Source organism: Nanorana parkeri, unplaced genomic scaffold, assembly GCF_000935625.1.
Source record: "Nanorana parkeri isolate BGI_ZX_2015 unplaced genomic scaffold, ASM93562v1 scaffold205, whole genome shotgun sequence".
In the NCBI taxonomy this organism is placed as follows: Eukaryota; Metazoa; Chordata; class Amphibia; order Anura; family Dicroglossidae; genus Nanorana; species Nanorana parkeri.
This window is the reverse complement of record NW_017306473.1, coordinates 983,645-1,007,882: the sequence shown is the minus strand read 5'-3', so window position 1 is coordinate 1,007,882 and position 24,238 is coordinate 983,645. Positions and strand designations below refer to the sequence as shown.

Sequence of the window (24,238 nt, the reverse complement as noted above, 5' to 3'; positions counted from 1 at the left end):
AGAGACTACAGTGTTCACTATTGGAGAGACTACAGTGTTCACTATAGGAGAGACTACAGTGTTCACTATAGGAGAGACTACAGCGTTCACTATAGGAGAGACTACAGCGTTCACTATAGGAGAGACTACAGCTTTCACTATAGGAGAGACTACAGTTTTCATTATAGAAGACAAAACAACTACATTTCCATCATGAAGGCGGCGCTCTCTGCCCATAGCGAGGGCGGCGCTCTCTGCCCATAGCGAGGGCGGCGCTCTCTGCCTATAGTTATTTGTAGCAGAGGAGACCTCGGTAGCTGGTCAGCTTCCACTGCAGTCCTGGCCCTGTATTTATGGGAGTGGGCAGGGATAGTACTAAGGCCATCCCCGGCATCTTCTGGGTGGATGATGTTTTTCCATTGGGCCGGGTGATCCACTCCTGGTGACACAACCTAGTTCCTGCACTGGGAAGACCCTGCATTGAGGAGTATTACCCACTGGCCGTATCTACAGACACTTGACAGGGAGACCAGCAGGTGGGGGATGGAGCCATGGTCAGAGCCGCACTGGTCTAATTAATCAGGCACAGTTCTGGCAAACTTCCTCTGGTCAGGTACTTCCTCTCCATAGAGGTCAACTCTGGCATGCCAACTGCTGCAAATACTGGCCTTGCTGACTCTGGGTTTTTTTTTTTTTTGCTGGCTATGTGTCTCCTTCTACCTTTACTCATACTGCCAGTGAGCACACATATTGGGTACCCTGGGGAGAAATCCTAGGGGGTCACTGCTTCTGCTCCACACTGGTGGTGGGCATTGGTACAGCTGTAATTTACTGGGTTCCTTTGCACTGGCTTTCAGGCCAAAGAACCAGAAGATAAGAACCCGCATGAAACTTCTTGTACCCATTATAGAAGCAAAACCAGCAGCAGTGCCTCATGTAAACAAAGATATCTCCCTTTAAAAAAAAAAACCAAACAGTGTTTTTGTAATGCAGATTGCAGGATGAAGCACTTCCCTCCCCTTTCTCCTTTATGTGTCAGCCTGCAAGTAATAAATCACAGTGGACGTTACATGACTGTGTTTTACCCCCTAGATCCCGGAGTTTGACAATCTATACTTGGACATGAATGGCATCATCCACCAATGCTCTCACCCGAATGATGAGGATGTGCACTTTCGAATTACAGAAGACAAGATATTTGCAGATATATTTCACTACCTGGAAGTTCTGTTCCGCATTATCAAGCCACGGAAGGTTTTCTTCATGGCTGTGGATGGTGTTGCTCCCAGAGCAAAAATGAACCAGCAGCGGGGAAGACGTTTTAGGTAATTGTCATTTTTTGTGCCTACTTTTTCCTCGTGGGAAGAAATTCCCAAACTCCTTCAGGACCAGGCTTTAAAATTTCCAGATTTTTAGACATATATTCATCAAGCCACGTTTTTTTGTATGGTGTTAACTTATAATTTAGGTTCACCTTTAGCCTTTCTGGGAGATTTGAGTCAGGGCAGAATGTGAAGCATCGTATATAGCAGGGGTGGGCAAATTCCGGCCCTATAGCTGTGGTGCAACTATAAATCCCACTATACGTTGCAACACTCTGACAGCCACATGCATGACTCCCAAAGGCACTAGATAATGGGATTTATAGTTTCACCATAGCTGGAGGGCAGGGGCGTAACTAGAAATCACAGGGCCCCATAGCAAAATTTTGTATGGGGCCCCGTGATTTCTAGTTATACCCCTTGCAGAGCCCACTCGAGATCCCACCTGAGGGTGACTCTGCAGAGCCCACCATAGACTCTCTATGGTAGGCTTTGCAGGATCACCCTCAGGTGGGCTGGTCGCACTCCTTTGCCCCTCCAGCCTGCTCCCCCGCTGCTGCTGGCTCTCATTGACTGTGTAGACGAACGCGCCGCTGCACAGATGATCTGAACAGCGGCGTGTTTGTCTTCAGACGCCAGTGAAAGCCAGCAGCAGAAGATCCCATAGCGACCCAGGCGGCCCGCACGGCATCTGGCCGGGCCCCACTGTTCTCTGGGCCCCATAGCGACCGCCTGGGTCGCTATGGTGATTGTTACGCCACTGCTGGAGGGCCAGACATTATCTATCGTCGGTATATAGTATTGGCTTCTTGATGTATGCATTGTAAACTCTAAGTATTTCTAGTGACTACAGAGAAAGTATAGACAGTTGGAGTGCTTTTTCCTGTGTGATGACTTTACTTTTGTGCTTCTACGTGTTATAGTTTCTTTAGCTATTAAAGCTGAACTCCAGACACACAACTAAAACACATTTTAATCGGATATGGACAAATCCCAGGGGCCAGGTAGCCAATGTTTCTTTAAAATTACAACTAGTTTTTGAGATATTTTTGTTTCTAGTTGTTGCCAAGTGGAGCTAAATCCTAAAAAAATATATCCTGCTGGCTCCTGAATTCCATAATAATTTCTCCATCCCTGGTTTAAATACATATATTTGAAATGTCTTACCTGCCAAAAGATTTGTAATTCTATTAGGGCTGCAACTAACGATTCATTGATTCATTGGCCAATATTTTTTTTATTTTGTCTGCTTTATTGACGGTCATTATGAAGATGTAATTTTTACGTCCTTTGCCAATTACATGCTTTCTGATTGCAGAATTGTTCCCTCCATGCTAAAGTTATTTTCTGATGGTTTCTATTCAGAGATTTGGACCTTCGTCACTCCATTCTTTGAAGTATCGTAGTAATACTATCATTTTTGTGTTTATTTTAAAGGAAAATGTGACCCACAATATAGAGCAGACAATGGCATTTCTAATCGGCTTTATTTGTTATGTAAAAGATCACCCCCCCCCATGTGTTGTTGAGGTGCACACTGTGTTTGTTATTTACGTACTCCATTTTTGTCCCTTTTTGCCATTTAGATCAGCAAAAGAGGCAGAAGACAAAATAAAGAAGGCTTTAGAAAAAGGGGAAATTTTGCCAACAGAAGCAAGGTTTGACTCCAATTGTATTACTCCTGGTAAGAACATTACACTGGTCTGGTGCTAAAGAGAGCATCAGTCTATGTGAATTTAACATTGGAGTGTGTGATGTGTATTCAAATTTACTGTTAAGTGTACTGTTACTGCCAAGGAAGGTGCTATACAATGGAGACCATTTTATGCAGAATGTGATGATTTTGGAAATCCTGCTGCATGCTGGCTCTGGGATAAAGGTAGAATGTCTTTACCTCAGAACCAACATGTGTCCATAGACAGTGCAAGGTGCACAGATAAAGCATGATCCGACCACCCTCACCTTTCCTAGGAAGGCCATTTTTTTGCAGGTACCTGTCAGGGGACGTGAAGAAGTATTGCACCCCACCTCAGTCTGCAATGCATAATACTCTGTGTAGTCTAAACAGTGGCTTGCAAAAGTATCCCCCCCTCCTTGGCATTTTTCCTATTTTGTTGCACTACCACCTGGAATTAAAATTGATTTTGAAGGGGTGTATCATTTGATTTACACAACATGCCTACCACTTTGAAGATGCAAAATATTTTTTTATTGCGATACGAGCAAGAAATAAGACAAAAAAAACCCAGAAAACTTGAGCCTGCATAACTATTCACCCTCCTTCCCCTTCCAAAGTCAATACTTTGTAGAGCCAACTTTTGCAGTATTTACAGCTGCAAGCCCACGTGGGGTACATCTCTATGAGCTTGACACATCTAGTCACTGGGATTTGTGCTCATTCTTCAAGGCAAAACTGCTCCAGCTCCTTCAAGTTGGATGGGTTTTGCTGGTGTATCTTTAAGTCATGCCACGGATTCTCAATTGGATTGAGGTCTGGGCTTTGACTAGGCCATTCCAAGACATTTAAATGTTTCCCCTTAAATCACTTGAGTGTTGCTTTACCAGTATGCTTAGGATCATTGCCCTGCTGGAAAGTGAACCTCCGTCTCAAATCTCTGGCAGACTGAAACAGGTTTCCCCGGTATTTAGCGCCATCATAGTCATTTCTATATTCTTTCTGTGCTTTTGTGAAGGGATCTGTAAAGAGCTTTGGTAAGAGATGACCATGTTCCAAACACTGTGAAAGACCCTTTGCTGCTACTCAACTGCAGCCAATCAGAATCCACCCTGCTGAAGTCAAACCTGAAAAAGAAACTTAATGCAGCCACCATATCTAAGTATATGATGAATTCCCAATGGTTGCTGTGTATTTAAACCCAAGAACAACATTAAATCAGTATATTGAAGCTTACTAGTGTTTAGATGAGGTGGTTGCATTTGTTTACTTTTTTAGTACATTTTCTGCAAATATAAAAGATGCCTGTTGATCTTGCCAAAAATCTCTTGTTCTTGTAACTTCCTGTGCACTAAATTGAAACCCTAAATAATGTTATTTTTTGTGAACTTCAGAACGTCTCCACCTATGTTATACAGATGAGAAGAGCAGGAGGTGTTTGTAGTCCTAGCCTGAAAAGCAGCCAGGGTGACAATTAGGGATGCACCGATACCAAGTACCGGACTCGGTACAAGTAAAGATACTTTTCCAGCTCCAAGACTAGACTAGAGAAAAATGCTTCTCTATAGATACAGTGCAATGAGTGAGTGTTGTTACTAGGGATGCACTGATACTAGTATCGGTGGCGATACCGAGTATTTGGGCGAATACTCTTACTCGGCCAAATGCTCTGATACCGGAACTTCCAGTCAGAAGAAGATTTCCTCTGGACGGCAGTGCCATAGGGGAACATGTAGCCAGCTGCCTGGGCAATCGGAAAACCGGGTGGCGAGTACTGACCCGCCTCCCGGCTTCTTGATTGGCCGGGAAGCCGACTCCATGTTAATTGGCCTGGAAGCAATTCCAGCCAATCACAATCGAGCCGGCCAAACAGCATGGAGGCGGCTTCCGGGGCTTCTTGATTGCCCGGGAAGCCGGCTCCATGCCAGCAGAAGCACAGGTAAAGAAAAGTATCGGTACTCATACTCGATACCAAAAAAGCGGTATCGGTGCATCCGTAGTTGTTACCCTAGGACAGGAGGTGTGTTACTGAGAGGATCATCAGGTGAAAATAAAGTCTTAAAAAAAGTAAACGAAGGACTAGTAAGCTACAACAGACTCTATTTTTTTAAATCAGTGGAAAAGTAATGCGTAATACCGAGTATCACATCAGAAATCATGTAATGTAAATGTCACAGTATGAACCTAACTATGTGCATTGACATTTTTCTCTGTGATCAGTAGTGTTTTATTAAATGAATAAGGTCCTCTGATATACTGTAGGTATATTGCTGGGTGCATTGTGCCTGTCTTTTAGGATATATTTCCCTCACTCATGCGTTTACTTGACAGATAATCTATCATTCCATGAGAGCTCTAGTGTGCCAATTGTACCTGTGTTTATCCCAAGTCACCGTATATTGAATATTTACAGACCCCTATTCATTTCTCCGGGTCTGCCTTGGCCAAATCAGAAATGTATCTAGTTGTTTGGGAACTGCAGATTCTTAAAGCAAAGCCGATTTTATGTATCTTTTGGAATGGTAAAAAAATGTTTTTGATAAGTGGCATGCCCCAGTATGCTGTGTTAATAGCTGCTGTGACACTTCAAGTTGTAGTTCCTCTTTAAAGTGCTTTCTGACTAGATTTTGCTGGTGGCCAGTCCATCAGGTGAGATCCCAGGCCTGTAATCATATAATCTGTCCAAAGTCCAGTGATTACTTTAGCTGCTGCGATAAAGGTGGACTTTATACTTTATGTGCATAGTATGTAAAAGTGAAACTGCAGGCAAACAGCATTGGTAGTTATGTTCTGCCAGTCTAGTATTTTATGCACCTTTTCTACAAGATACAGCAAGCAAGATCTTATTCATGAATCATGTTTAGTGCTTCCAGCTTCTTAGACAAAGGTGATGATTCTAATTTATTGTCCAGTAAACAGACTGGAGCTGGAAAAATTACACGCAGAGCTGCACAATTTGCCATCTGCCTGGCTGTACAGTAAAGTCTGATTATTGTGGAAAAGGAACTAGAAGAAAAACGCAAAAGGAAATCTGCTTTTATTCAGGGTTCCGGGACAATAAAATATTCAAACTACCAAATGGCGTGGATGGTTTTTCTAGGCACTGTATATACATTTGTGACATATTCATAGACAGGTTGTGGCTCTAAGCTTTTTTCACCAGGTATGTTTTTAAAGGAGAACTATGGGGTCAGTGTTTTTCCCCATAGTTCTCCTTAGGGTAACGGGAGGACACAAACTAGCGTCTTCCCGTTACCCTAAGCTCAGTATACCGCGAGCTACAGTTCGCGGTATACTGTGACGCCGGAGCGGATCCCGACTTAGATGACTGGATCCGCCCAGCTGCGTGAGTGACAGCTGGCTCTGCCTTTCTAGAGGCAGAGCAAGCTGTACCCGCCCCCTCCCCCGTCCGTTCCGCCAGTCAGCGCTGGCAGATTGGAGCGGGGAGAGGGGAATCCAGCCCCTCCCCCTGTCACGGCAGAGAGGTGAGCGAACCTGGTATGTGTTCGCTCACCTCCCGATCTACTGAGCCGACCTGTGACAGTCTCATTGTCACAGGTCGGCTAGAACTATGAGGTGAGTGGAAATCACTCATCTCATAGTTCTTTAAAGGTTTAAATTGAAATTGCCACTGTTCAGGTTTGACTGGTGTGTGAGCATACTATACATATTTCCAATTACAGTTTGTAGTGTTGATTCTGTGGCCCAGATAGTATTGATGTAAAGGAATCTAATGCATAGATATTCATTTATAAGCTTTGTGCTCTATTCATACTTAATCCTTGTGCACAGTATTACCTTTGTACTACATTCTTGTTATAATCTTAATACAATAATTTTACTGCCTAATTTATTTATTTTGGTTATATTTCGGTAATAGACTGACCTTTGCTAGCATACATCGATCAGCCATAACATTATGACCACCCGCCTAATATTGAGTCCCCCTTTTTCTGCAAAAACAGCCCTGACCTGTCAAGGCATGGACTCCACTAGACCTCTGAAGGTAAGCTGTGGTATCTGGCATCAAGCCTTCAGTAGCAGATTCTTTAATCCTGTAAGTTGTGAGGTGGGGCCTCCACGGATTGGACTTGTTTTTCCAGCACATCCTGCAGATGCTTGATTGGATTGAGATCTGGAGAATTTGGAGGCAAAGTCAACACCTCAGAATCGTTGTGTTCCTCAACCCATTCTTGGGCTATTTTTGCAGTGAAGCAGGGTGCATTGTCCTGCAGAAAGAGGTCACAGCCATCGGTATACATCTTCATTTTGAGGTTTAATTGGTCAGCAACAATGTTTTTAGGTAGGTGGTATGGGTCAGAGTAACATCCATATGAATGGCAGGACCCAATGTTTCCCAGCAGAACATTGCCCAATGCATCACACTTCCTCTGCTGGCTTGCCTTTTTCCCATACTGCATCCTGGTGTCATCTCTTCCTAGGTAGGCGACACGCATGATTCATCAGACCACGTCACCTTTCTCCATTGTTCTGTGGTCCAGTTCTGATGCTCTTGTGCCCATTGTAGGCATTTTTGGTAGTGGACATGGGTCAGCATGGGCACCCTGACTAGTCTGCAGCTATACAGACCTATAAGCAACAAACTGCAATGCACTGTGTTCAATCACCTTTCTATTGGAACCAGCACTAACTTTTTCAGCTATTTGAGCTACAGTAGTTCTTCTGTTTGATTGGACTACACGGACCAGCCATTGCTCCTCCTTGTTCATCAGTGAGCCTTGTTCATGACCTAGTCGCCGGCTCATCGGTTTTTCTTCCTTGGACCACTTTTGGTAAGTCCTGACCACTGCAGACCGGGAACACCAAACAAGAGCTGCAGTTTTGGAGTTGCTCTGACCAAGTCGTCTAGCCATCACAATGTGATTCTTGTCAAAGTTTCTCAAATCTTTAAGCTTGTCCATTTTTTTTCTGCTTCCAGCACATCAACTTTAGGAACAAAATGTTCACTTGCTGCCTAATCTATACCACCCACTTCCAGGTGCCATTGTAACAAGATAATCAATGTTATTCACTTCACCTATCAGTGGTCAGAATGTTATGGCTGATCGGCGTATATGACATAAATTGTTAAAGCTCTTCCTTCTTTGCGAGTGTTAGTACTGACACACGTAGTATAGAATACCTGATGGGGTTTTGTGGCATTGTTTGATAAAGTGTGTGCACTGTTGCATTGAAAAACTCTTCCATATTCAGAAGGAAGTAGTTTCGATATGTATCCCTATCTTCATCCTTTTTTTCTTTTTTTATTCTTTGTAGGAACTGAATTTATGGCTCGCTTACATGAGCATCTGAAGTATTTTGTAAATATGAAGATTTCTACAGACAAGACATGGGAGGGTGTCAATATCTACCTGTCTGGCCATGAGGTCAGTGTGCTGTATTGTATCTACACGTTGTATTGCACTACACTATTTAGGTATAATATTGATATTTTTGTGATTTCTTGTTTACAGACTCCAGGGGAAGGAGAACATAAAATAATGGAGTTTATACGGTCTGAGAAAGCTAAACCAGATCACGATCCAAATACAAGGCATTGCCTTTATGGATTAGATGCAGATTTGGTATGTGTATTTCATTGCCAGTCAATCTTATTTGCTTATATTCAGTCTGAGATGCTTGTCTTTAACAAAAGAGTTCTGGACCAATTGCAGTAGTCTGAAAGTTTAACATAAAAGCCAGCAGGCAGTTTTAAAGGGAAACCGGTTGTGTGATGGGGCAGTTCTGGCCCCACTCTAATGCCCACTCTCTCTTGCTGGGCTATCGGCCACTTGTAAAATGTTTTACTAAATACCGCTATCAATCAGATGAGATCAGATACTTTAATCTCCACGTTTGTACATCTATGACAAGCCACTAAATCGATCGGTTTCCCAGATCATGCACACTAAAATATATACATATTCTGAACCAGCAGTAAAATAATTTTAAAGCAAGCCCTTGTTCATCTCTGTATCGGCATTTTGATACAATTAATGATCAAGTTCACAACACAGGCACAGAAATCTTCGCTTATTTCTATGGGAGCAGATCTGGGCAGCCTTTCAGCCCTCTAATGTAAGCAACTAGTAGGTATTTCTAAGCTGTTAGAAAATGACTGAAATGACTTTAGAGTATGTTGTGATTTATGAGGATGAATTGCTTCACAGTGTAAGGTGCTAGAGAGGTGAGTGAGGGCTTTTTTTTTTATAGCTGGACTACTGCTTGTTGAGAATGTGACTAGTTTAATGCTCATAGTCTGGAAACGGGGGCACTTTAAATGACACTATAAATCTGTGTATAATATACTTATCTGTTAAGATGCACAATTTAATGATCATACAAGTAACTTTTTGGACTGTTCCTATTGCAGATAATGCTTGGTTTAACAAGCCATGAAGTTCACTTCTCTCTTCTAAGAGAAGAGGTTCGCTTTGGTGGGAAGAAGAATCAAAAAAGGTAGATAAGCACTGTAATGAACCTTTCATATGGGACCATTTCTGATCACATGCTTTGTCTTAGTTCTGGGTGCACCATAGTGAAAATAAAGCTGCTGCATATCAGGAGAAATCAGAGGTGGGAGACAGATTTACTATAAGTCAAGAGATCTCGCTGCACTCCTTACAGAAAAGAAAAGACCTGTGTGGCCGGGTGGGTGCTTGTAGTGACCACGGATGGCACTGTGATAAAATCAGAAAGAGAAATAACATCACCAACACTCCAAAATGTAATCAAGCAATAGTCCATTTATTGGCACATTGCCATTCAGCATTTGAATAGCAATGTGTCAATAAATGGACTATTGCTTAATGGAGTTTATACGGTCTGAGAAAGCTAAACCAGATCACGATCCAAATACAAGGCATTGCCTTTATGGATTAGATGCAGATTTGGTATGTGTATTTCATTGCCAGTCAATCTTATTTGCTTATATTCAGTCTGAGATGCTTGTCTTTAACAAAAGAGTTCTGGACCAATTGCAGTAGTCTGAAAGTTTAACATAAAAGCCAGCAGGCAGTTTTAAAGGGAAACCGGTTGTGTGATGGGGCAGTTCTGGCCCCACTCTAATGCCCACTCTCTCTTGCTGGGCTATCGGCCACTTGTAAAATGTTTTACTAAATACCGCTATCAATCAGATGAGATCAGATACTTTAATCTCCACGTTTGTACATCTATGACAAGCCACTAAATCGATCGGTTTCCCAGATCATGCACACTAAAATATATACATATTCTGAACCAGCAGTAAAATAATTTTAAAGCAAGCCCTTGTTCATCTCTGTATCGGCATTTTGATACAATTAATGATCAAGTTCACAACACAGGCACAGAAATCTTCGCTTATTTCTATGGGAGCAGATCTGGGCAGCCTTTCAGCCCTCTAATGTAAGCAACTAGTAGGTATTTCTAAGCTGTTAGAAAATGACTGAAATGACTTTAGAGTATGTTGTGATTTATGAGGATGAATTGCTTCACAGTGTAAGGTGCTAGAGAGGTGAGTGAGGGCTTTTTTTTTTATAGCTGGACTACTGCTTGTTGAGAATGTGACTAGTTTAATGCTCATAGTCTGGAAACGGGGGCACTTTAAATGACACTATAAATCTGTGTATAATATACTTATCTGTTAAGATGCACAATTTAATGATCATACAAGTAACTTTTTGGACTGTTCCTATTGCAGATAATGCTTGGTTTAACAAGCCATGAAGTTCACTTCTCTCTTCTAAGAGAAGAGGTTCGCTTTGGTGGGAAGAAGAATCAAAAAAGGTAGATAAGCACTGTAATGAACCTTTCATATGGGACCATTTCTGATCACATGCTTTGTCTTAGTTCTGGGTGCACCATAGTGAAAATAAAGCTGCTGCATATCAGGAGAAATCAGAGGTGGGAGACAGATTTACTATAAGTCAAGAGATCTCGCTGCACTCCTTACAGAAAAGAAAAGACCTGTGTGGCCGGGTGGGTGCTTGTAGTGACCACGGATGGCACTGTGATAAAATCAGAAAGAGAAATAACATCACCAACACTCCAAAATGTAATCAAGCAATAGTCCATTTATTGGCACATTGCCATTCAGCATTTGAATAGCAATGTGTCAATAAATGGACTATTGCTTGATTACATTTTGGAGTGTTGGTGATGTTATTTCTCTTTCAGATTTACTATAAGATTACATTCTGATTAATAAGTGATCATTTCACAAATATAGAACAGGTCTCTAACCACTTTTTACCTCTGCTTGTGTTTTAAGTGGAAATTTGGTCAATAGAAATAGATTTTAAATAGAAAATGCATATCTTTAAAAAAAAAAAACAACAATGTTTTTAAAATGTTACTACAATATTCTGAGGTTACTGCTTGCTCTTCACACATAAGTGCCCATTCACACTGGGCGTATAATCGCGCAATTTCGCGCATATTTGCAGCGCGATATCGCGATAAGTTGCCGTCCAATGATTTTCAATGGAGCTGTTCTATTGAACAGCTCCATGTCGCTCGTCGCGGTCGTGTGCTGCTTGTGTGGGACCCTTTTTCCCCACGGATGTCGCGCGATTTTTCTATTTTTGCATGCAGCCCAACGGTGAAGGTCGCACGATCGTCGCTGGAACGTGGCTCCGAACAGTCCCGCTATTCCCGCCAGCACGGATCTGCTCGAGGTAAGTGTCGCTTAGTGGGAATGGGGCCTTATTGCTGCCCTTTTCACTACTTTACTGAATAAGCTTCATGAGTAGAAAGCTGATAAAGGAAATTCTGGATGTAAGGTATTAAAAACTATTTTTACAAAAGTGAGACAGTGAAATTGGGCATAAAATCAAGAATCTGGTCGCTACAGAAACCAAAAAACTTTATTTCCTGCAGACCTTTTTATGCACATTGATCCGTGTGTTTTATTTCAAATAATATTCAGTTCACCATTGTAATGTACTGAGTTGTATGTGGACTTTTCATGTGTTCCAGAGTTTCTGCTCCCGAAGAAACTACATTTCACCTCCTCCACTTGTCTCTAATGAGAGAATATATTGATTATGAATTTTCACCCCTAAAAGTAAGTAATGTCCTGTAAATGTGGTATGGGTTTACATTTCTGACACTTAGCCAAACACTTTTTTTGTTTGTTTGTAGGACAAGATCTCCTTTGAATATGATGTCGAAAGAATAATTGATGACTGGATTTTAATGGGATTTCTTGTGGGCAATGATTTTATTCCTCATCTACCTCATTTGCATATTAACCATGATGCACTGCCTCTATTGTACAGAACATATATTAGTGTCTTACCAGAACTTGGAGGTATGTCTCTGAAAATGTTAACGTTATGTTTCCTGATGGGTAAGGGCTTGTGCGTGCAGGTGCAAGCTCTTGTTAATGTTAGGGAAGGAAAGATCTCTGATCCTGTTAAGGCGATGACACAGCCCATAAGGGGTTCAGTGAATCCTGCAAGCTAGAGGAGAAGAATTTTGATACCTCTTTTAACAGACTCTGTTAGCAGCTTAGATACTCTGTGAGCAGATCGATGCATAAACCTAATGATAGCTCAGACTTGAATGGGTAATTCATCTAATGCAGACTGCAGCTTTAAGAAGAACATCGGCAACGGAAGCTAGATATTTCTGTCCCTACAGGTTTAAATTTAAAGCCCAACTTCAGCCATTTTTTTTTTTTTTTGCAGTAGAGGACAGACTTGGAAAATATAATACTTTTGTCAAATTTTCCTTGATAGGGAGATTTCATCTCACTTCCTGACCCTTTGTCAGCAGGTGAAGAAATGAAGAGATTGGTCAGCTCTGCTATAGAACAGGAAGTCACATGTATAAATTACAACCAGACAGAATTCTTTAACGTATTGAAAAAATGTGTTCTGATGCAGCATAAGTTCCGATGCAGCATGTGTTCCCAGTGGAGACATTTCCCAGCACTTCCTGTCCTAGTGAGAAGTGGAAGAAATCTCCCCAGTAGAGACTGCAACAAAATCTTACATTGGTCCCATGTCATCCGTATTCCCTCACTGCAGAAACACAACGTTTTTGGTCTTAGTTGGGCTTTCAGTTTGCTTGTACACATTTGTACACCTTCACTGGAGCTAAAAGCTTCTCTTACCACAATGAAGAAATCAGGAATTGCAGCATGATGCTGCTTATTTCATTGCACGCAGGCATATGCAGCTCTGCACTGCACTTTACAATAGACATGTGTATGTGAGAGGAAGGTGCCTAGGTCAGGGATATGTGTTTTTTTTACATAGTGGATATTGCTGGAGCTTACATTTTTGATTCTTTAGATGCTTAGGAAGTTTATATTATACAGTAACTATGTTATTGTGATGACTGATGAGCCCTATTTTACCAGTGGCAAATGTAGGTTTGGCAGAGTAATAGTAAAAATAACTGTGTATGTGTATATATTATCAGAACGTATAAAAGTACACGCCTGCAGTTGTATGATACCACAAAGTAATGGGATCTCTGTAAGCAAGTAATACAAAATAAATAGTTACTAATAGATAAAAGTCTGGTCGCATACTGCAAGCTTTGCTGTAAAGTTTAATGTAGCACACTGTTACACATCGTCCCTCCATGGATCCTCTTCGCTCTGACGTTTCACCCAATAATGGGCTTAGTCATAGAGATTTCTGTGACTAAGGCCTCGTTCACACCAGGCACAGTGCGTTCCGGCCCGATTCTGGCCAGAACGCACTGCATCGCATTGAGGCCGGCTCAGTATATTGTGGGGCAGGAGGGGGCGTGGCGGTCCATTGAACTGAATGGCACTGTAGCCAGACCCTGCTGTTGCAATGCGATCAGCCGCACGGGAACGCAAGGAACATTATGTTCGGAATGGACCGCAGTCATAATGTTCCTTGCGTTCCCGTGCGGCTGATCGCATTGCAACCGCAGGGTCTGGCTACAGTGCCATTCAGTTCAATGGGCCGCCACGCCCCCTCCTGCCCCACAATATACTGAGCCGGCCACAATGTGATGCAGTGTGTTCTGGGCAGAATCGGGCCGGAACGCACTGTGTCTGGTGTGAATGAGGCCTAGACCCATTATTGGGTGAAAGAGGGAAGAGGATCCACAGCGCGACGATGTGCACCTGTGTGCTAGATTAAACTTTTCAGCGAACCTTGCATTTTTTCCATGAGCAACTGCTGATGCTGGAGCAGGACAAGCTTGGCCGGTGTGCTGCTTTGAAGGTGCAGTTGTATTGGGTTATGGAAGTTAGTTCATATAAAATAAAGTTATAATAGTAATATTTATTCTCATTATTCTACAACTACAACTTTTTTTACTTTAATTTTGTTTCCCTCTAGGTTACATTAATGAGAATGGGTATTTGAACCTAGTCCACTTCGAGAAATATCTGACAAAACTTTCTGCTGTAAGTGTATTTAGATATTCATGCATATTGCTGATTTTACAGTAGATACAAGAAGGCAGAAGATGGTTGTGGTCAGCTTTCCTGGATGGGAAGGGGGTTTAACACCGCGGATGTCAACTGGTTAAACTGCAATCAGTGGAGAGCAGAAGTGTAAAGTAATGGCAGCAAATTGGAAAGCAGTAAGGCCACACCCCGATGATGTCACTGTGGTTAGGAACAACTTTATAGAAACACAAGCGCCGCTTGGTCTTGCCTTAGATTCTCTTGCTGATGTTTTTCACCCTCAGGCTTAAGGAGATTGGTGCATGCCCCCCGATGCCCCTTATTCGCATCAATAATGAATGCAGAGCAGTTCTCCCAGATTTTTAGTAGATAAAGTAAACTTTAAAAAAAACCTTTTCTGCAACAACTTACATTTTTAACTCCAGTATTTTTTTATTAACCCTTGCAGTGCTCGTTTTTGTGTCTAGGTTTTAAAAAAAAAAGTTATACTCACCCAAAGCTCAAAGCTGGCTTCTTAAGCTGGCCATACACCTATAGATTATCTGCAGATTTTCTATGGTCAGATGGAAAAGGTGCAACAGATTCCTACATCTACACTAAACTGTGTGGATGGAGGCATCTCCCAAATGGCCAAGCTTCAGTATCTTGCTAGTCGGCCCTGCTGGCTCTCAAAACACCTGAATAATGCTTGCATCCAATCAGACTGTTCAGGTATTTTGATACCAAGCAGGGTAGATAATCTATAGGTGTATGGCCAGCTTTAGACTGGTCCTTCCAACGTCTCTCCCCCTCCTGCTCCTGCAGTGATCTAAGGTACCGTAAAACATCACATTTGTACACAGTGATTAGACGTAAGGACATTAAGGAAAATTCCAATTCTTCAGGGAGAGGGAGACAGGCTGGAGGAAGCACTGTGATAGTTGGCTGGCTTCAGGTGAGTATAACTTTATTTTAACACCTAGAAGCAAATGAGCACTTAACCCTTGCAGTGCGGGGATAGCCCCGATAATGCAATAAAAACAGCCTGGAGTTCTTCTTTAAAGTTGCTTGCATACCCATTTGTTAAGCCCACCTTGTAAATAGAGTGTGCCATCGGTCAAGAATCAGATCCACCCCGCAGACTTGCAGATCAAAGTTCACTGTCAGTCAAGCAGCTGATCTACCCTTGGTGACGTTTTGAGGCTTATTCCAGCCCCCAGCCTGTGACATGATCTGTAAAGAAGAAACATGACTTACTAGAAGAATTGTTGCATGCCCATGGCAGTGGCAATCTTACAGAGTCTCTTAAAGCCTGCTGATAGTTCCTTTTTCTTGGAGGCAACAATCGGGGACTGGAAGGATCAACCGGTGGTTTTTATAAGGAGAAATCTTAAAGCCCTTCTCTCCAGGATACTGTTAGTGTAATTTTTTTTGTTAAAATGTTCTTTTATTTTAACCAGGCACATTAGTTTATTGTTTGTTTTTGTGTGTAGTTTGACCGAGAGCACTTCAATGAAGTCTTCGTTGACTTAAAATGGTTTGAAAGCAAAGTGGGCAATAAATACCTCAATGAGGCTGCAGGCCAAGCTGCTGAGGAAGCTCGAAATTGTAAGAAGAAAAAGAGCAAGGTCAGTCCTATTTGTCTGTTTATTCTGGAAGTCGCTTTTAGGTTATCTGAATGTTGGTTTATAACATGGGGTTGTATGAGATGCTCATAATGAAAATGATTTACACAAACAGTTTATCCAGTCAGACCTTTTTACATCTAAGTTATAAGTAAATTTCACCCAAAGCTTAAAGGAGAACTATGAGGTGAGTGAAAATCACCCATCCTCCTAGTTCGAGCCGACGTGCGACAATGAAACTGTCACATGTCGGCTCTATTGATCGGGAAGTGAGCGAACACATACCATCCCTCGCTAACTTCTCGATCATCTCCCTGCAGAGAGCAGTGACTGTCAGTCAAGGCTCCCCGCATGGATTTCCCCCTCCACTGTAGCTCGCGATATACTGAGCTTTGGGTCACGGGAGGATGCTAGTATATGTCCTCCCGTGACCCTTAGGCCCCGTTCACATTGAGCGATTTATCGCGCGGTAATTCCTGCGATATTGCGGCAATTTACCGCGCAATATCGCTCTCCAATGCTTCTCAATGGGGCAAAGGGTCCTGCTGTTGCGGGTCGTGTGTCGCTACAGCAGGACCCTTTTTTGGAGCGGATTTAGCCGCGATTCAAGCTTGCTCAATGCAAGCATTTGCGCGATATCGCGCAAAATGCAAATCACGCGACAAACGCGCGATTTGCGAACCGCTCAATGTGAACGGGGCCTTAAAAGAACTATGGGGGAAAAACACTTACCCCATAGTTCTCTTTTAACTCAGTTAATAGTGCACAGTGGTGGATTATGAACTCTCCAAATCTATACATTGTTGGTCCCAGCTCCTGTCCCATCATGATATAGTTTTACTCTTCCTGCAGCAATGTTTAACCTGATATGGTTATTTACATACACATTGCAGATTCCCCTTCTGATGCTAGTTTATATGGACATATGGCTTTTTTTCTTCCTAACTACCTCCCGGCCGGCCGTTATAAAAAAACAGCCAGCCAAGAGCTCTCTAGTCGATGCGAGCCCAGGACCAGCATAGTGCCTCTCTGATAGGGGATTAGAGGGAGGTCGGTACACAATCTCATTTCGGTCCCCTCTCCGCTGTAAGAATGCGTAAATTATGTATATTACATCACTTCCACATTCCTGTGTCATTCTCCAGCTTCAGGCGCCTAGGTGACAGGGGTCTTGGATACCCCTGATGTCTCCATAAAGAGGACCTGTCACATATTTTGCTATCTCATAGGGGGTTTCTTAGCCCCCTATGTGATAGGAATAAAGTTAAGTGGGCAAAAAAAGATAGGAAAAAAAATTTAAGTTTTTCCCCCAAAAAAATTTAAGTTACACATAAAAAGGAATAAAAAATAAAAAAAATTATGTCCCCACCCATACAGAACGGGGTCTAAACACCTGGTCTTCAAGCAGTTAAATTGGTACCATAAAATATAATTTAAATGATAAACTGGCTAGTAAGTATTTTGTCTTCTAGATTGGGTATACCTTGCCCTGAATCAGCTACCTTAATTGGAAAGTAGGTTCTGGGGGAGCCCTTGGATTTGCAGCAAGTTAGCTGCAAGTTAGGATGTCATTCATAATCACTGTGCTATGAAACCTAGTGCACAGCATGCATGCTATGACAGCCACACTCCTGAATAAGAATCATGATAGCGTTTCCACCTAAAATAAATAGGATTATGTTAAAATACCTTTATTCTTAGGTGTTCAGTCAAAATCTTTTATTTCATACTGCAAGCTTACTCACGTGACATCTAGCATATATTTCTGTGATCCCTTTCACAGCAGAAATCAGACAAATGCAATATCACAGAGCAGGTATTTATCTTTAATTGAAATGAGATATCCTCCCTTTCTTCAGTACCTGGAAGGCACTTGAGCCTACAGAACTCTCTGTAGGTGCATCTGTTCTGCATTCCACTGCTGTTATAGCTGTATTGTAATGAAACCCTGATGTTATGCTATTCTGATCGCCCATAATACAGGGATTATATAATACAGGGTTTGGACAAATAGCCAATTACTGGCTGAAATACCTGCAGTAGGAGGTTTTAGAGTTTAATGTGCTATATACAATGTGGTCTTATTCTAAAAGTATCAGTTTGTGTGGTGGGATTGTGACGTTTTATATTATTCTTTTGTGAAATTCATAAAGTTTTTTTAATGCATATGTATCCCTGAGGTGCCATACAACTTCTCTCTTTTTTATGCAATATTTGATGATTAATTGGCAGCTTCATACGTGCTTATGTAGATACATATCCCTTTTGGACTCATTTAGGCAGGTAACCATAGGCCACTTGAGCAGACAGAGTGGAGCTTTCTGCAGCTTGAACCTACCATGTTCAGACACTGCCAAACAGTTGCTGTTTCTAGTGAACAGTACATTAAAATGTATTTTTCAGTATACAATACAATGCATATTTATGAAGAATAGAGTTTTTGTCTTCCCAGGATGTCGATGACTCTCTCTGTCTAATTGCATTAGAAAACAATGGGGAAGATGATTCGAAGTGTAAGTCATGCCTTTTTATTTATGTTAAAACGTGTGACCTATAGGCTGCAGGATTGAACTTTAAATGTTTATGCTGCTGTTGTTCAGCCAATCAGATTTCAGCTTGTCATATCAGTAATAGATTACTTCTGCCTGTTTGCTAGGTGTTTAAACACTTCAGCATTTGGCACTGCCTTTCAGACAAATGCTGTTTTTGTTTTAATTTTTTTACTGTTACTGGTACCCACTCTGAGCAAAATCTGTTTTCAACAGTATGTAAGGTACGCACATCACATAGAGCCAACAGTGAGTTGCAGCTTTGATGTGCAGCTGCTACTCAACCATGAAAAGGTAGTTTCCTTGTACACAATCCATGCTGCAGGTACATCTGCAAGGTAATGAAACCGTAAATGGTTTTGCTCACGATCAGCCTGTTCTGTTTATGGTCTGTGCTAATGTGACTCTCGTTCGACTGCTGCCACGGCACAGGCATACTGACTTGATTATATTTTCACCGTGTAGGGATGCTGCTGCCTAGTGTGTCCTGGCAATGACAGGGGAATTCCTCTGCAGCTCTTTTACTGCCTACACACCTGCCCACACCACCTCCTTTACTCCCAAAGGCCTGCCCATACATTGTTTATAGTCGGAGGGCACTTGAGGGATGTAGCACTGTGGGGAATCCCTATGGTGTAAAGAAATTACATAGGGTGCCCTGCAGACCTCTCTTCCCAGCTGCCATTTCTGCAGATTTTTCTGGAGCCCTATGATGATGTCCCAGTGTAGAAGAGAAGGGATATCTTAGGGCAGGAAAGTACCAAGTTAAAAAGATCTGATGGGGCAATGTTTGTGATCAGATATCAGCTTTAAATTTGCATAAAAAATTTGGTCTTCAGTCCTAATTCCTTAATGTTTTTGCCCATTTGGTTTCTTCTTGTTAGGTTTAGATGAGGATCCTGAAGATGATGATATATTTGAGACTGAGTTTCGACAGTACAAAAGAACCTATTACATGACAAAAATGGGAGTGGAAGTTGTGTCAGAGTGAGTATATGTAATATATATTATTATTATACATGATTTATGTAGCGCCAACAGTTTGCACAGCGCTTTACAATATAAGGAAGACATTACAATCACAATACAATTCAAAACAAGATGGTAAGGAGGGCCCACAATCTAAAAGGGAGGGGGAAGGGATACATGAGGAGGTAGCTGTGTGGGAATGAATTGTTTGAGAAAGTGATAGTTCAGTGGTTAGGTTGAGGTGTGATAGGCTTCCCTGAAGAGATGAGTGTTAAGGGATCGCCTGAAGGCAGTCAGAGTGGGAGATAGACGGACAGATCGGAGTAAAGAGTTCCATAGGATGGGAGAGACTCTAGAGAAGTCCAGCATGGGAGGAGTTGACGAGGGAGCTGACTGAAAGCAGAAGGTCTGGGGAAGAGCGGGGTGGACGGTTAGGGTGATACTTTGAGACAAGGTTTGAAGATATATCCGGGGACAGAGTTGTGGATGGCTTTGTAAGTCGTTGTTAATATTTAACATTTTAATTATATATATATAATTTCTCTATTATCCACTCAGGGACACCGCTCTGAAGGATTTTGAGCCGTAGGGTTATGCTGCTGCCTCTAGTAGAAATGGACACTAGGCAAAAACAAATTAAAAGCCTGCCACTTTAAAGATCTCACACCTGCCAGTTTTTTGCTTAGTGTCCTCAGGAGAATGGCTGTACCCTTCTCTTCTGCTTTATTATCTCAGTTTGTTGTTTCTTCATTGAAGATTCTACTACCAAGAGCTGCTAGTTGATTCATACCGGATATTAAATCCTGGGAGTTTCTCTAGCTGGCCGACAAAACTGAGAGATTCATACCAGATGAGTTAAATCCTGGAAGTTTCTCTAGTTGTCATGAAGCAGGACATTTCTGTTCTCAGTACTTATGCAAAACAGAGAGATCCTGTTGTTTACTATTACACAGCCATTTTTTGATTATTGGGGTACCTCATATTTTTTCCTCATGCTTGTCAGTGCCATGAATATTATTATTCGACTTTGTCTGAGAGAGAATTGTCAGAGAAGACTGTCATTAGCAGTGCACTTTGTGAATTGTTTCCTTTCCTACTCTGTGTTACTACTGGGGGTTTTTTCAGAAACGTGTTACATTTTTGCTTTACATCAGTGTCACTGATGCTTCTGGTTCTTCCAGTCACAAGTGGCCTGTATATTACAAGGCTTCTGTGATGTTGCTATCGTGACCTGTGCTTGTTTATGTACTTCACAAGTTGGCTACATGGGGAGCTCTCCTCTATTTCTGCTCAGGCTTACTGGGAAAAACCTGTAACTGTTTGTTTATTGCCCTCCTTATTCCTGAACAGTGATGACTACGTTTTCACTCAGTAAGGAGCAGCAGCGCTCGTGAAAGTTATACAGTGGCCAAACATTGGTGACTCTGATCTAGGTGTTTGGGGCAATCACTCTTTCCTTCTTTGGTTAAGGGACATAGCACATAGATTTAGCTCTTAAATACAATATGCATAATGCATGCTTGTTATAAACACTATGCGTTTCTTGATGCTTTTCGTTAGGGATGTTCAGATACCAATGCCCATGCTTGGCATTTTCATGACAACTACCAGGGTTGCAGCTGGGACCTAGCTCTGGCGCTCCATCACTGTCCTGAAATCATTAGTCTGTATTGTTTTAGAAAGACTGTCGCATGACACTAAATGAAATGTATCAGTATTTGTATCCGAGTACTTGGACAATTATCAGTACTTGTAAAAATGGTATCGGTGCATCACTTATATATATATATATCTATATATATATGTATCTATATATATATATAGATATATAGATATATATATATATAGATATATATATATCTATATATATATATGCATACATACATACATACATACATACATTCATTCATTCATTCATACATACATACATACATACATACATACATACATACATACATACATACATACATACATACATTCATTCATTCATTCATTCATTAAAAAAAATAATGCATTAAAATTGGGTTGTACAAATCCCAGGAGCTCCGTATGCTCCTCTTAAAAATGACAGCTGCCTCCTAACTTTTGAATTTTTCTCCAGTCTAGTCCTGGAGCTGGAAAAGTATCTGTGCTTGTACCGAGTACGGTACTTGGTATCTGAACATCCTTACTTTTCTCTGTTGTCTCATGTGTCTGTCTCTTCTATTCAGATACGCAGAGCTGAATGGTCATCGTTTTGAAGCTACCTTGGATTAGATTGTAAAAACTCTACGGGTGGTAAAAGTTAACACATACATCTGATGTGGATAAATAGTAGAGGTGCACCGAAATGGAAATGTTAAAATCGAAACCGAAATAATAAAAAAAAAATGTCAGGCAGAAACCGATACCGAAAATGTTTTTTATTTTTATTTTTTCAAATTTTTTTATAAACTTTTTAATTTTTTTTTATATTTACTTGTATTTATTCATTTTTTATTAAATATTTTTTACTTTACTTTTAGGGGCTTCGGGGAAATATTAGGGGTCTAAACGGACCCCTGATATTTCCCTTTTTAAAAAAGAAAAAGAGATTGAGAACACAAAGTCCTCAATCTCTTTTTCTGTGTGTGATTGATATCATGAGAACATTGTTTGTTTACTATAACTACAACTATGAATGAATGGGGGTGATGTAGATCACTCCCATTCATTCATAATTGAGGATATAGTAACCATACCATATACTCAATTATGTACAAACTCTCAGCGATCACTGATCCCTGAGTGTGTGTACCTTGCTCTTCTCTCTGACACGCTGTCACAGGAGGCTGATCGAACGGTGTAGGGAGGAAAGCCCAGCCTCCTGTGACAGCACTGTCTCCGCCCCCACACCGCTCTGCCGGACTGTGATAGGCGGCAGAGCGGTGTGGGTGGAGACACCGGCCGCTCACAGCACTCTCCACCGCAGCGCTCAGCCGGCTGTCATTTTCTCTTCTCCCCGCTGGGACATAGAGCAGCGCCCAGCGGGGAGGAAAGAATTTAGGGATGCACCGTTGTATCGGCAGGAAAATGGCACTTTCGGAAAGTGCCATTTTCGACCGATATGTTTTGGCGGCCGATATATCGGTGCATCCCTAATAAATAGGGATCCGCATTGTAAGCCTGCTCCTTCTTTCCATCTTTTATACGTTTATTTCGTTCTCAGTTTCAAAGGACATCTTACACTTCCAAACCTTTGGACCTTCTAGACGTCCTTGGCAAGTAAAAAGTCTACTTTAGCATGAAGGTCTGCTTCCACCTTTTCTGTATTTGATGGGGGGACGCCGATAGAATTTGTGGAAAAGTTGGAAACTCATATTTCACAATATATTTTCATCTTCAGTTCTTTGCGTTCCGGCTTCCCATGTCTCGGTAGCATCGGACGAACCTTTTTTGTTCAGTTATTTTTTGTTCAGTTGGATTCAGGTGTTATTATTCCAATTCTTTTGGCAGCTCGTTACTATTTGTTTTCCTTTTGGCAGATTTTGTTCTTGGCAGGGATTTTGTTCTTACCATAAAATCCTTTTCTCTGAGTCCATTGAGGGACACAGCTCCCTCCCCACATTTCCTTTCATACTGCTCGCTACTGCTGGCAGGTATGAGGTGTAAAAGCTTAAGTCCTTAAAGTTGTAGGCTTTTAATTTTTTTTGCATAGTGTGCATTTCTCCTGGAGGCAGTAACACAATCGTACGTCTCAGAATTCTTCAGAGCTGTGTCCCACAATAGACTCTGAGAAAAAGATTTTTACGGTAAGGACATAATTCTATTTTTTTTATATAAATTGTATTTTTGCTTTGGCTTGTCAGTCACACTCAGAACTCTTGTCTCCTCAAATAACCTTTTGTGCCATGAGCATCCTTATCTACCTTGGGCTACAGTTTGTTTAATCAACATCCAAACTAAGATCATACAGATAATGAGCAGTGGCAAAATTAAGCCTAGTGTAAAAATCAAACATATTTGCTGTATTGTTATTCCAAACGCCAAATAAGATTTATATAAGGGATGTTATAGCATGTTTATCACTATGGGTTAAAAAAATTGTGTTGCCTGTTTCCACAAGTTTGATTTTTCTGTTCTGACAGCTGGGAATATGACAGGTTTTCTTTTAACATACAATAGTTAATGGAAATCTGTCCCGAGGGAAACATGCAGGATGCTATTGCTATTCTAACACAAAAAGTCACCAGGCAATCGTAAACATTCGATAACGTGGAGGTTTCTTTAGTCGCCCAAACAAACAAGCAGACGAGGAGTTCTGACCTCAGTTTGACTCCAATTGCTGAATGTCAGGTCATTCTGAACTGGCAAATTTTTGGCACTTCCAGGCAGTGTAGAATCTTCCTGCCTCCCACACATCTGCCTCCCACACATTTGTTTGCCAGTGAAGCCTCCTTTCATTGTGGGTAAGCAATAGAAATCTGAGGGACACAGCCAGGGACAGGCAAGCTCTGTCACTAACAGTAAGTTCCAGAGCGTTGTATTTTTAAAACGGACCAACACTTGGATGAAGCAGGGACAAAGAACACCCATAAGTGCTTGCATTTTATACCTGCTACCTGCTGTTTGTTTTTTTCTAGGGTTACTGAGTCTCTGTAATATTATGCAATCTTCTGTTCAGTCAGCAGGAGCTCTAGTCTTACATAGTCAGCTATTACAGCTCTTTGCTAGACTGGAAGATGTCTGTTCCTTAAATATCCCCCCCCCCCCCCATTTTTGGAGAAAACACAGCGGAACTT

The 24,238-nt window shown here is 41.6% G+C and overlaps 1 protein-coding gene across 1 annotated transcript in view; it reads left to right on the top strand.

The window, feature by feature from the left end:
* XRN1 (5'-3' exoribonuclease 1) overlaps positions 1-24,238 on the top strand; it is a 63,769-nt gene that overhangs the window by 446 nt on the left and 39,085 nt on the right. Inside the window, exons 2-12 of the mRNA XM_018555618.1 lie at positions 1,072-1,304; positions 2,888-2,985; positions 8,254-8,363; positions 8,451-8,561; positions 9,350-9,435; positions 11,935-12,022; positions 12,100-12,268; positions 14,286-14,353; positions 15,829-15,963; positions 18,413-18,473; positions 19,394-19,496. Of these exons, the coding sequence (XP_018411120.1) occupies positions 1,072-1,304; positions 2,888-2,985; positions 8,254-8,363; positions 8,451-8,561; positions 9,350-9,435; positions 11,935-12,022; positions 12,100-12,268; positions 14,286-14,353; positions 15,829-15,963; positions 18,413-18,473; positions 19,394-19,496 (1,262 nt within the window). The remainder of the gene's footprint in view (positions 1-1,071; positions 1,305-2,887; positions 2,986-8,253; positions 8,364-8,450; positions 8,562-9,349; positions 9,436-11,934; positions 12,023-12,099; positions 12,269-14,285; positions 14,354-15,828; positions 15,964-18,412; positions 18,474-19,393; positions 19,497-24,238) is intronic.